Source organism: Benincasa hispida, chromosome 6 (genome assembly GCF_009727055.1).
Source record: "Benincasa hispida cultivar B227 chromosome 6, ASM972705v1, whole genome shotgun sequence".
Classification (NCBI taxonomy): Eukaryota; Viridiplantae; Streptophyta; class Magnoliopsida; order Cucurbitales; family Cucurbitaceae; genus Benincasa; species Benincasa hispida.
This window is the reverse complement of record NC_052354.1, coordinates 47819140-47833486: the sequence shown is the minus strand read 5'-3', so window position 1 is coordinate 47833486 and position 14347 is coordinate 47819140. Positions and strand designations below refer to the sequence as shown.

At 33.3% G+C, this 14347-nt stretch overlaps 1 protein-coding gene across 1 annotated transcript; it reads left to right on the top strand.

The window, feature by feature from the left end:
- Positions 1-9016: 9016 nt before the first annotated feature.
- LOC120079336 lies at positions 9017-12855 on the top strand. Its single transcript, XM_039033496.1, has 3 exons — positions 9017-9789; positions 11915-12372; positions 12457-12855. Exons 1-3 carry the CDS (start codon positions 9197-9199, stop codon positions 12669-12671), a joined length of 1266 nt encoding a protein of 421 aa, XP_038889424.1. The 5' UTR covers positions 9017-9196; the 3' UTR covers positions 12672-12855.
- Positions 12856-14347: the final 1492 nt, after the last annotated feature.

Sequence of the window (14347 nt, the reverse complement as noted above, 5' to 3'; positions counted from 1 at the left end):
TTCATGTTCAAACCCATCAGTCCTTAAATGATAAAAATAAAACAAAACAAAACGCGTTCCTAAAATATCCCAACAAGTTTTTGGTGCCGTTGCCGAAGACTTGGCAGCTAATGTTTTGTGAAGTTTTTGTGTTTTCGCAGGCACCCTTTCAATCTTAGGCGTATTGTAGATTGTGCAACCAAGCTGCAAAAAATATTTGAAGTATAGGCGATGCGTCGAAAGTCAAATATTGATCTTCAGATAGAAAGGTTAACTGTCGCATAAGCTGGAAGTAGTCTTAGACGCATGTCAACCATCATGCATCCAACAATTGCTGGAAGCTCCAATGGTCAGGGCGAGCCCCCTTGACCCAAGCAGTTGAGAACCATCTCCTGCATGGGAGACTCCTTGCGGTGACAACACTCCAATTTCTCCAGGGACGTCTTCTACTCTATCTTTTACATTACTTTCTTAGTTTAGTTTATTATATTTATTTATTGTTATTTTGGATATGCAGCTACTTCCTTGGTTGTGGTGTGTTTTCTTCTTGTAGGTGCGATAATAACTCTCCTCGGTGCGTAGTTACAATGGAAAAATCCTCCACATCTTTCAAACGCATGAACTCCAATGCATTGCCGCATGTGTTATTCTACTTAAGGTTCTTTTCTTGTTATCTTTTATGCATTATCCTTTTGGAATTCTCCTTGTCTGACTGCAGTTCTTTGCGATGCGTCTATAATGGTATAAATAATTCACCGCGTCCTCTAACTAGTATCGCAAGGCACCCCATACTTTTAATAGTTTCTTCAAATTGTGAAAGTCTATAGTTGTATTGTGTGCAAACCCTTACTCAAACATTTGTTATCACATTCCTATTAAGTTTGTTTTCAGCTTGCAGTGAGAACGCTGCCATCCTCTAAGTTTGGATGGTGGCAGCGGTCTCGGAGAATTGCGTTCATCACATTGCGATCATTTCCTTAAAAAAAAATTTGAAAATAACAACTCCACTGTCAACGCAATGGGGAAATCCATGTTGATAAGAGCTAAGTTGTGAAAGACATTTACCCGTAGTTAGATGTCTGCATGACACCCGTGGGGGCAAGCCAAAACAAAGGTAAATCGCCAAGATCAACGCATAAGCGCAACTCCTCTGTCGAGCGCAAGCCAATCAAGCAATACATGAGTTGAGTTGAATATGAAACGCAACCGAAGTTGGATGCCCGCATGACACACGTGGGGGTAAGCCAAAACGAAGAGCATAATCAGGTTCAACGTTGCATTGAATAAGTAACGCATAAGCTGAATTGTTTGTGAACGAATTCTCAATGAGTTGAAAGTCAAATTGCAGAGAATGAATAAAAAGTTTTGTGTGCAAGGGCTTTGCCAAATTTTAACTTAAAAAAGATCTCTTTGAAGAAGCACCAAAGTGAAGAGAGCATTGCAGCCGTAGTGGTTTTAGGAGTAGGTATGAAGTTAATTATATTATGAAAAGCTAGTCATCGCAAAGGAATGCCTCGGAAGGATGAGTTAAGAAAATCTTGAGTGTAACGCATTGCTTGAGCGACAAAACATGATTCTAAGTGTTGAGGGGGGGGGGGAGGGAGGGGGGGTGATAACTGGCAAAAATGACAGTCATTATAAGCCTTTTATTTTAGAATTATATGAGGGCTAACAGGTAGATAAGACGCAGTGATAATTACTTAGGAATTTTTAGAAAAATTGAGTTTGGCGTCGATTAGCACCTAGATCCTAACATAACCCAATATTATGCGTTATTCCATGCCAAAAGGTTTAGATAATATTGTATAGCTATCGTCAGGAATCAAAACGCATTGCGGTTGATGAAGCTAATAAATCACAGACAAACGCATGAGCGCTGAAGCCAGTCTACCTGAAAGACGTACGCGGAACGACAATCACACATGCACGTCTTAACGCATGGAAAATTATGGGTGAAAAAATAGAGATGCGGCCCAGAATTGCTACAACCATAATAGAAGATCGCAGAGAGGGGGATTATGAACGCGATTGATAAGCTTCAGTCGTGAATTCTGCATCGACGCATACCATAATGGGAGTATCATATCAAGATGAAGGCGAATGTGACAAATTCTGCTCTGACTCGTGAACAAAAGCAGCAGTGGAGCTAATACCAGCATCATTTAATAGCTGTCGGCTTCCAAACTACTATAAATACCTTGAGACCTTCATATTAGATCACCGAGCTTCTGGCCTCAAGGCAGAAATTTGTGATCACAGATGAGAGCCTGAAAGAGATTTTCGTGAGAATTCTTCAATCTCCATATCCCAGACCGAGTGACGATCGGAGCATTATGCCGGAAATAGAGCTCGAGAGAGACATCCTCCACCATTCTATTATGGCACCACCGGCAGCCTTGACACAGAGTCCTTCATCTCCCTTCTAATCTCTGTATTGTATTACATTTTAGCTTGAGATATTAAGATATTTTGTGATCAATGTAAATCTTCATTTCTTCATTGTCGTCTTCTTCATCATCTCTATCTTTATCATAATTTATCTTCAGCATTTATTTATCAAAGTCAATCGAATGTTTAATCGTGTAGCCTAGAGATAGGACGCATGTAGCAACCCACCGAGAGGGGTGCGTTGTGCGAGTATAGTGAGTTAATCTTCTTTGCTTGGTGAAAGGCTGTAGCAACGCCTGTCTATAGGATGCTGCATTGCTTATCTATAAGTTAAGTAGCCGCGTTTAACTGCCTGAGAAGGTAAGGGATGGAACACATTAAGCAAGGTTCGTATTGTTCCTAGAGATAGGCACAATCTTATGCTTGACGTAACCATGCACTATAGAGATATAGCCATGCGGCTGACCACCGAGAGGTGTGATGCATTAGTGCAACGAGCTGGGATTACTCGGGCGATTTAAGATAGTAAACATTACTATGTGTTATTGGTTGTTATGTTTCTACTTATTCTCATTGCAAGTCTTCTATTGCTCAATCTGTTTAGTTAGGAGTAGGAGTAGTGTGTAAAACATAGAAACCTTCTTCGCTTTATTTTTATTCTTATTCATTGCCTCAAACACATCACTTCACAAATATTATTGAGTGACAAGTCCCTTTGTTTGACCTCGAATTACCCGATAAACTTGCGTTTATGTTATACTTGGCGCAAGCGTAAGAAAACTTGTGATAGGAATGTGTGGTCATTGCATGCTAAGATTAACGCATCATCATTCCGACGCATGACCTTAGACGCATGGGAGCAAATGCATCAGTTATGTCTAATGCATGATTTCATGTTCAAACCCATCCGTCCTTAAATGATAAAAATAAAATAAAACAAAACGCGTTCCTAAAATATCCCAACCTAACATATGTTTCCTTTGGGATTCATCAGAAGTTTGTGTTTCCTTCGAGATTCACCAGAGGTTTTTGTTTCCTTCAAGATTCACCAGAGTTTGTGTTTTCTTCAAGATTCACCAAAGATGGTGATCTTTTTCGGAACTTCACCAAAGATTTGTGTTTCCTTCGGGATTCAGTAGAGGTTTGTGGGTACACCTAATCTACGAAGGAATGGGTTCAACTAACCACTAGTTAGCCATCCCATGGAAAGTAGAGGTTTATGAACGTTCCACTAGAGAGTGGCATGTAAAGGACATAGATGCTTAGTCTGACCCCGACAGTAGGGTTATTACTGAGTATTTTATACTCATTCTCTCTCATGTTTATTTTTCAGGCAAGGGTAAGAACACGCTGGTGAATGACAAGCAGAATCCGTGATCAAGCCACTGGGACCAGTCATATGCTTTCGCTCATGTTTTCAGGATTTTATGCTTTAAAATTTCTAGTCTTGATGTTTGAACTCGAAGTTTTGGTATTTGTGCCTTAGACTTTTAAAAGCATTTTTTAGTTTTGTTTTATGATTTTAAGGGTACCATGCTAAATGAATTTCAGTTATTTAGTTTTAATGAAGTTAATTATTTTATGCTATTTATTTGGTTTTACTAAGTCCTAAAAAGATGTTAATTTGAATTGCATGCATGCATGTCTATAGTAACGACCTAGTTTAAGTCCTAGGGAGTCGGGTCGTTACAATTACAGTAGATATGACAGATTCATACTTCTCATATTGTAACAGTAACACTATCGGTAACGATAATGTAATTTCTAAATTGCAAACAGTTTCGTTACCCTTCACTTCTCAACTGGATTGCACTTTTTTATTACAAATTTGGAAGTGGATCTCATATATCAAAAGGAGTACGAAACATGAGTAAACAACACTAGATGTACTTAAATGAAGCCTATTTTTCAATACCATTGATTATTACCTTTCACTTGGGATAAACATGACCTAAACTTTAAACTTAAATTTTATTAATTTAAACCTTCAATTATATTTGATTGAGATAAATATCCTATGGAACCTATAATCTTATCAATTAAACTTTCAAACTTACATCAACGAATTAATTTGAATAAGCCTATACATGTGTGGAATTGATACATTGAAGATGTTTAAATATAATCCCAATAAAAATTATAATTCTATTCACTTATAACATTTTAGAAGTTTAATTGAAAACAATTAAATGTCTCACACGATATTTTTCCAACTAAATTCGAAAGATGATATAAATTTATATATTTATGAAAGTTTATATCGTTCAAATTTATATAAACCTAATATTTAGGGATATAAATTGATTTTTTTTCCAAAAAAAATGATGAAATTAATTTCAGAAAACTTAAATTATTGAGTCAAACGACGTACCAATGACCCACGAGTTCGAATCGTTCAAATAAATAGGTTTTGATCCATTCGAATCTTTGGAGTTATTACCATCGATTTAGTTGCTTTGCATTTAAGAGATTGGCGATGGAATAAGTAGGACCTCTCTCTCTCTCTCTTTTTAAAAAATATAAATTTAATTATTGATTGAATTATTCAAAATGTCTTTGATTTTATCTAGTTGCTTTGCAATTTAATTCGTTTGTCAAAAAATGAATTATTATTTTTTTTAAAAAAAAAAACACTTTCTTTTTTTAAAATTAATAACTTAATTATTAAGTTTGTAAGTTTGATCTTTAGGTGGCACGCTAGCTTTATTATTATTTAAGAATTTTACGAGTTTATATATATATATATATATATAAAAGTTACATTATTAAGTACTTTCAAGTAGGAATCTAACCCTCGGTGATATAGTATTTATAAATAACCGTCCATATAAGATTGAAAGAGTAAAATCATTTGGAAAAATTGAAAGTAAAATAGTTTATTTCATTAAAATAGTTGTGAAGAATATAAACTCAAAAGGCAACTTAAAAGTTTAGATATCTGTTAATTTTTTTTTTATAAGTAAACAAACTATAAATATTGATCTTTAAAGGTCAAAACAAAATTTAAAATTTAGCCGAGAACATATACTTTTTTTCATCAGCGTAAAGAATTTACAAATACATAAATATTTTTATATAGTCATAATAAATGGAAAATAAAAAGAAAGTACTATTCAAATCATAGAGTATTTTCCTCGTTTTAAATTATAATATTCTTTAGGATAGGAAAAACAATTTTTCCTTTTTAACTTGAAAAAATAAAACTTAACTCTAGTACAATTCTTGAACTTTACTTTTTGTGTTTAAGTTCATAAACTTAAAAATAAGGTAATTAATAGAATTTTCTAATTTTAAATTTAGTATAAAAAATCTCTAAATTTTTAATTATATATCTAATAAATCTTTAACCTATTCAATAATTTTTAAAAAATTAATATATCAATTAGATATAATGTTAAAATGTGTAATGGTCATTAATTTTTTTAATTTTACATCGACTCTTAAATAAGTTTAAATCAATGACTTATTAGAAACAAATATGAAACTTTTCATTAGACTTAAATTAAAAAATTTAGAGACTTATAAACATCTTTTTTTAAAAAAAAAAAAAAAATTAAACTCATTTTTGTAATTGGAGAGTTTTATCATACAAACTTTAGAGCCTCATGTAACAAATTTTTTATACTTCATGAATTTATTTGAAATAAATATTAAACTTCAACATTGAAATATATAATTTAACGAAAAAGTAAATTATATAATGGAACATATAATTTATTGAAATGAGATAATAATGGACATATCACACTGAATCCAAATCAAAATTAAAGCTAATCGTAACTTTGCATTCGAGAGAATAACCTTTTGCCTTTTTATATCTTGCGATTTCTACATATATTTGTAAAAGGTGAGTTTTCCCTTTTTTTAATAAACGAAATGGGAGGGATTTAGGGTTTCGACTTTAGTGTCTCTTTGATTCCCACCTTAGAGTTCTGTTAACTTGATCCCAGTTTACGATCTGAGGATTCCCGTCGGCTTTGGCCTTAGCCCTTGACTTGAGTGTTCCGTCAGCTTCGATCTTGATCCGTTGACTTTGATCTCGATATGCTCCTTTGGTTTGATCTTAATCTGTGACTTGAGAATTTTGCCAGCTTTGGTCTCAGTCCTTGACTTGAGTGTTCCGTCGGCTTCAATCTCAGTGCTCTACTGGCTTTATGATCTCAGGGTTCTGTTAACTTTGATCTCAGTTCGCGACCTGAGGATTTTGTTGGATTTGGCCTCAATCCTTAACTTGAGCGTTCTGTCGGCTTCGATCTCGGTGCTTTGCCAGTTTTGATCCCAGGGTTCCATTGACTTCGATCTTAGTCTGAGACCTAAGGATTTCGTGGGCTTTGACCTCAGTCCCTGACTTGAGTATTCCATCGGATTCGATCTCAAATGATGCAAAGCTAGGAAGACTAGACCTGATCTCGTAGATAAAATCAGAGCTAGACAAACCAGATGTAGAGTAAGGTAAAATTCAAACTTGCTCATGCGGAGGAAACGAATAAATTTTGGCACGCCCAATAGATATGTCCAACCGGTCGTGCCAATTTGTTTGCACAAAGTTTTCGGAGAAACATTTTCATGGAGTTGAACTTGTGTTGAAGTATATTTGATGTGGATATAGTTCAATTTCTAATACTTAATCTTTTGATTCTATCTCAGTTGAATGCGTATGCTTGACTTGAGGAAGCAGAGTGCATGATGTTCGAATCTCTATATCTTCATTAAACTCGTGTCTTTAAAGATTGTTGAAAGAATTTTCTCTAGGTTCTTTGGAGTGCATAATTTTTTGTCTTCTACAAAATGAAGAGAATCACTCTATTTATAGAGTTCTCTAGTAGGATTTGTGGGCTTACTTGGTCTTAATTAATTGAATTTGAGTCTTATTTGGCATTTGGACTAAACTAAGCTTATTTTTAGACTCAATTGGGCTTAGCCCAAATAATAATATCAAATAAAATGAATTAATCTTATTCATTTCAACCTCATGATAAAAACACGTGACATTATCGAGATTCGCCAATTTATGTCTTCAATTTCAACTTGAGACAAATGTCAACTTTTAATTGGTCTCAAAATTGATGATTTGTAATTCCGTCATTAATTTGGTAAATAATGTGATAATTTGTAATTAGTCCAAAATTTCTCATTCAACAATATTTTTTTTTATAAAAAAAACTGAAAATAAATTAGAACTAATTTCCATTAATATGGTAAACAAAAAAAAAGGGATAAAAAGACATAGCGCCGTCAAACACAGCCGTCCAAATCGACGATCGCGATCTAAGAAGATGGTATCGAATGCCACGTCATAATTTCCATAACAACCTAATTTTAAAAAGAAAAAAATATAAATATAATTTTGATTTTATTTATTTATTATTTTTTTGAATGGGGGTATTATTTTCATTTGAAGATCGGAATCAAAATGCAAAATTTTTAGCCCAATCAAGCGGCAAATTGGCGTCATTTGACAGCATGGTTTACAGCTTTCATCCAGCTGTCTGTCCCCACCTCGAGGGACCCACTTTCCTCCTGAAAAGTTCAGAATTTCGTCATTTGCTGACTTGGAAATTAATTATCGGATTAGACTTACAAAATGTAAATATTATAAAATCATATACATCCAATTCTCATAATCTTAATTATAATAAGTCAATAACCATAATTAAATCATGGGCAACAAATATTCTTATAGCATTTCCTTACAATTAGAAGATTTCAATATCATCACGAGAGTGAAATACTATTTTCTTCTTAATTAGTTTTTTAAAAGAAAATATTTTTATCATATTAATGCTAACCTCACATTTTTTTAACCACGAACTAATCAAATTACAAAACAACATTCATTAAAACAAATAAAACAAGCCCCTTTGAGTAAAAAAAAAAGAGCGATGAAGCATACTCACCCAAATCTAGCACAATCAGTTGAGTTTCAATAGTATAAAAAGATACATTAGAGAAATATGAAAAAAACACTCGATGAGATTTACCACCTCCATGCCACCAAACTTAATCCAAAATTTTCTCATTGAGTTAGAAAGAATATTGTCCAACCCCTCATAGATGGCCATACCTTTTCGAGAACCTTGACCTCCTTGCAACATTGGGTGAAATATTTTTAAATATAGTAATAGTGCTAATGTCGATATATTTTTTGAAGGTCACTAAAAAAAAAAAAATATAAAACATACTATTATATACATCTTGACTTTAATATCACTTCACATATTTTAGAGAAAATACACTTTTGATAATTGAGTTATTTTTAAACATGTTTAAATTAGTCTAGTTGTTGTACATAATGTTTATACTATCAACCACCTCTAGGTTCAACTAACATAATATTTATACTATCAATTTCGAAGTTAGAGGTTTGGTTTGATTCTCCCATCTCAATCATAAAAAAAAAAAATCAAATAATTCATATTAAAAAAATGTAAAAAATACTCTACCCATTGAAAAGAAAAAAGGATAGCAATAGTGTATTTTAACCATAAAACTTGTGATTATTGACACACTCCTACATTGTTTTCTAGTGGCATTAAATTTGTGCTTGAAATAACATATTGTTTAATCTTTTTTGAAAAATAGATGTCATGTTAATAACTGAGAAATGATTATGCCTTATAAAGGTTTGAAGTAATTAATATTATTTTAGTGTAAAAGTCAAGAGTAGCTCATTTTCCATCTGTCACGAGCCAGAGAAACAGAATAAAAGCCAAAACCTTCAATCCCTCCATGGCCGACAATTCACACTCCAAATCTTCAACTTAGATGTTCACCATTTTTTCTTCTCCTTCTTTCTCAATCCACATTTCCGCCGCCGGTAACTTTTCCGATGGATCCGTGTCCGTTTGTCCGGCTAATGGTAGAGTCACTCGCTCTCAACCTTCCTCAGGCCACCCGACCAGCCGGCGCCGCCGTGCACCCATCGGCGACGCCCTGCTTCTGTAAGATCGCGATCAAGAATTTCCCTTCCCAGACGGCGCTTCTTCCTCTTTCCTCTGTTTCCGGCGATTCTCCGCCGGACTCCGCCGCCTCGTCCGCCGGATTTCATCTTGACCCGTCGTCTCTCCGACGGATTTCCGGTAATCCTGTCGTGATGTGTTTGTCGGTTTTCGCCGGTCGGATGGGCCACACGTGTGGGGTTAATTCTGGCAAGTTGCTGGGCCGGGTTCGGATCACCGTCTCTATCGACGGCGCTGAGAATAAACCGAGAGTGTTTCAGAATGGGTGGGTGAAATTGGGGAAAGATGATGATAAAATCTCGGCTCGGCTTCATTTGGTTGTCCGGTCTGAACCGGATCCCCGGTTTGTGTTCCAGTTCGGTGGCGAACCGGAATGTAGCCCGGTTGTTTTCCAGATCCAAGGCAATATCCGACAGCCGGTTTTCAGCTGCAAGTTCAGTGCCGATCGGAACTCGAGAACCCGGTAAGTTACCCGACCCACCCACTCGCCTTACTATTAAAATAAATAAATAGAAATATAATATTTATTGAACTAATGACATGTTCCATGTTTAAGAATAATTTTAAAATAGTTAAAATTATTTAAAAATATTTAATAATCTTCAAATTAGTTAAAATCACTGGGAAAATCATATTAATTTCTTCTTTTAATTACTGTAATTAAGTAATTTTTTTTTCTTTTTGGTTTTTTTCACCCACCCGCGGGTGACGGTTATTTACTTTTTCCTACATTTTTAGATTATTTCTTTTACACCTGTCACATTGGGAGTGGGCCTTTACGAAAGTGGGTTGTCAGTATAAATCGCATCGTAACATGACACAACTCTCCAACATAAATGAACCCATGTCGCTGTCGTTTTATTCATTTCTAAACTCTTTCCTTAGCAAACGACTTATCGTTTTGTTTATTTTATTAAAGTTAAATAAATTAATTAATAAAGAGTAAGAGATGTTTTCTTATTTTGAGTAAACATGTTAGAACTTATATTGATATGTTACACTTCATTCAATTCTAAGGCTTGTATTTACATTTAATTTAATTAGCTTAGTTCTAAACTAAAATGATTACGAAACTAAAAGAAAGTTTAAGAATAATTGAAATTCACCTTGAAACTTAACTTAAAGAATAATGATATCCAAATACGAATTAAGAGCAATGATTATGTACAACTTAGATTGCACCTAATTTTACACTCCCATTTTTTTACAAACATTTTTTTAAAAATCATTCTTTTTTCAAAAAATTATCATATGACAATAGACACTGTTTACGTGTCGAACACCAAAGTATTTTCCATGAATTAATTGGTCACTTTTTTTATTTAATTGACAGACTAACTTGACTTTGATGAACTTGGTATATATTATCAATTTCTTACCTCTTAGTTGCATATCATTATTTTATTTATATTTTTTGTATTAAAAAAGTTAGGGCTGTTAAAATTCTATTAAGAAAACCCTAACAGAATATTAACCAAACTGAAATAATTTTCAGGTTGGTCAAATACAAAAGAAAAGATCACAAAATCTTTCCCAACTGTCTAACTCAACCACCTTTGATTCCATCCCATGTGCTTTCCAATCTTTTATTAATTGTTTAGCAAGTCAGGTAGGGTGATTATGCATTATATGATTAATTAATTAATTGGTAAAAAGTTTCCATAATTTTATTTTAACTTTATACTATATGATCTTGCCTATAACTTTTGGGGACGTTTGAGGCAATAAATTGATTATTATAATCGAAGATTATTATAGTTGGGTTATAATAATTTGTGTTTGGAGTGTAAATTATTTTAGTTTGAGTTATAATAATATGTGTTTGAGATGTAAACTATTTTAGTTTGAAAATAAAATAGTAAATACTGTAGCAAAAAATAAAAAAATTGATGAATATAAAATAGTAAAAACGGTAGCAAATAATAAATACCTTAGCAAATAGGGTTTGAAATGGTGTTGACGGTAGTTAATTAAGGACTACAAAATAATATTTACGGTAGTAAGAGATGATTATTATAGTCTTAGCCTTGTCCCAAACGCCTTCTTTATGATTATTTTTATTTTAGTTTGTGAGCTCTTAACTAATTGTAACTAATTATTATGCTTTAGTTCTTGAACTAATTTGCATTAAGAAATCATTTAAATTTTTTTTTCTTTTTGCTAAATTATAAAAAAATACTCTTAAACTCTGTCATGTGTCCCTATACTTTTAGAAGTTGGAATATTACCCCTAAACTTTAAAGCACAAATATAATAGTGTATAAATATTTCAAAACTGTCCTTAATTAGAGTAGAATTTCTTTAGAATTATAAAGAAAAATTGGAACTTGAAACCATGTGCCACGATGATCTTAATTAATTTTTTTTATGAAGCGTGTAAATACTGTATTAGAATATCTTAAACTAAAATATTTACAAAGTTCTCAAGATACTCCCCAAGTTGAAGAACTAATTATAGTAGGGTTATTAATTAACCTTTTTATTTAATTGTGAAAATTTAAATACACCCCAAACTGAAGTAACTCACAAACTTAATCATGTTTCATTAGAAACTAATTGGAATTATTAAACAAAAATTACCCAAACAGGTCACTGCCATCAGATTTCAGCTTCAATAGCACCAAAGGGAAATGGATGAGAACTTTTTCAGGTGAGAGAGAGAAGCCAGGAAGAGAAAGAAAGGGTTGGATGATCATGGTTTACGACCTCTCCGGCTCCCCTGTCGCTGCCGCCTCCATGATCACGCCGTTCGTCCCTTCCCCAGGCACCGACCGTGTCTCCCGCTCCAACCCCGGCGCATGGCTCATCCTCCGCCCCCATGGTTTCTCCGTAAGCAGTTGGAAGCCATGGGGCCGCCTCGAGGCATGGCGTGAACGGGGACCAATAGATGGCCTCGGTTACAAGTTCGAGCTTGTCGCTGACACAGGACTAGCCACCGGTATTCCTATCGCCGAAGCCACTATGAGCGTAAAGAAAGGTGGCCAATTTTGCATCGACCGTAAAACCGTTAGAGATTTCAGTCTAAACTCGAAATCCCCTATGAAAGGTAAACTTATTTATAAAATCAGTCGTGATATATAACTTTGTGTCTATTTAATCTCTAAACTTTAAAATTTGAATTAAATTGAAGGTAATTTTGTAATGGCTTCGAGTGTGGAGGGAGAAGGGAAGGTAAGCAAGCCCGTCGTACAAGTCGGAGTTCAACACGTGACGTGCATGGCGGATGCTGCTTTATTTGTGGCACTTTCGGCAGCCATTGATCTAAGCATGGATGCTTGTAGACATTTTACACAAAAGCTAAGGAGGGAGCTTTGTCACGATGAACACGATTCTAGTTTTCTCTAAAATTTTATCAAATTTTTCGACAAAAGAATCATTCGATCTATTTTTTCTTTGCAATGATAACCCAGTTATCATCTAAACTACAACCGGATTTGAGCAGAGAAACGGTATATTTATGTAATTTTCAATTCCTTTTTCTGTTTTTTTCTTCTTCTCATCCTTAATTTTATTTTCTTCATTGATTCTTTAATTCCCTTTTGTTTTATTATTTTCACATAATTTTCATTTTTTGAATAGTAATTTTCATTGATAAAAGCTTTCTCTTTGTAAGTTTTAATTTAATTTGAGCTAATTAAAAGTGTATAGAGACAGTAAACGGGAATTTGTGTTTAATATGTATTTCTTTACTTTGTTAATTTTGTAATTTCCAATACGAAGTGAATGTAATTTGATGCATTGCCCTTTATTATTATTATTATTATTATTATTATTTCTTTTTAGGATAAATGTGCATTTTCCCCCTTAAAAGTTATTTAAATAATTTGGGTTTCACTTTCATCTTTTTTAATTTAATAATAATAATACTCAATGGTAGTTTTTCTTAATTAGGAACTGTAATTTTTTCAACTTGATCTTATATAGTTTTATTAAATCCTTCAAGATATCAAAGAAATGAACAAATAGTAATTCTCTCTAACATAAAACATTCTCTCTTTAGACAGAACTATGAGCAAAGAGAGTTAATAGTGTCTAAAGAAAGTGTGCAGTAAAAATTAACTATTAATATATACTAATTCTAATATTTAAATCGTATTAACCTTAATTAACATTGATCAAATTAAAAAAATGTTAATTTTATCTTCAACTTTTGAAATTTTAAAGTCTTCAATATTTCGTAAGTTCATTGTCTAATCTTGAAAGTGCTTTTAAAAAGCACACGTTCATTTCAATAGAATGTAAAGCATAACTTTTTTCTCATTCAGTAACAAACCTAAGGATTTAAATCACATAGCATAGTGATACAACTCTTAATTACAAAGGTTATTTATGTCGGGATAAACACTATATTTTTGGATCAATTATCCCACTATTGTGTTAATCTAATAAAATACAACTAAACTAGAAACAACAATAATAATCAACATTATACACAAGGAATTTTAATGTTGAAAACCCCCTCAATGTGAGGAGTAAAAAACCATGGATCCAAGTTGAAATCTTCACTATAATCAACAATGGGTACATACAAATTTTTCCTAGTCACAACTAGAGACATACACAATATATATCTCAAGATTAACAATCTCGACAATAAATGAAAACAAATAGAGAAGAATAAAATTAGAAATATCTCACTTGAAGTGACAACCAATTATCTACGGTATCTGATTGTAGGTAGCTCCAAACGAAATCTCCACCGTCCAGGTTGAAGACCCTTGTGTTAAGAACGTGTTGTCAAAATTTCAACTCGATCGGATCATAGATCGATCCCTAAATAGCTAAAAAACGCTATTGGTCAGATAAAACTTTCTCAATTTTTCTCATTGTCGTTTTTCACTATCCTTGGTCTAGTATTGAAAGTTCTTGAGCGGAACATGGGATTTCCTGGCATGAGAACTCACTATTATTATTATTTTTTTTTTGCAAAGATATTGTAATTAAAGTGTGGGGTGGGGAATTGAACCTCTAACTTTGAGGTCAATAGTACAAGTACTATGCCAATTGTGCTAGGCTCATGT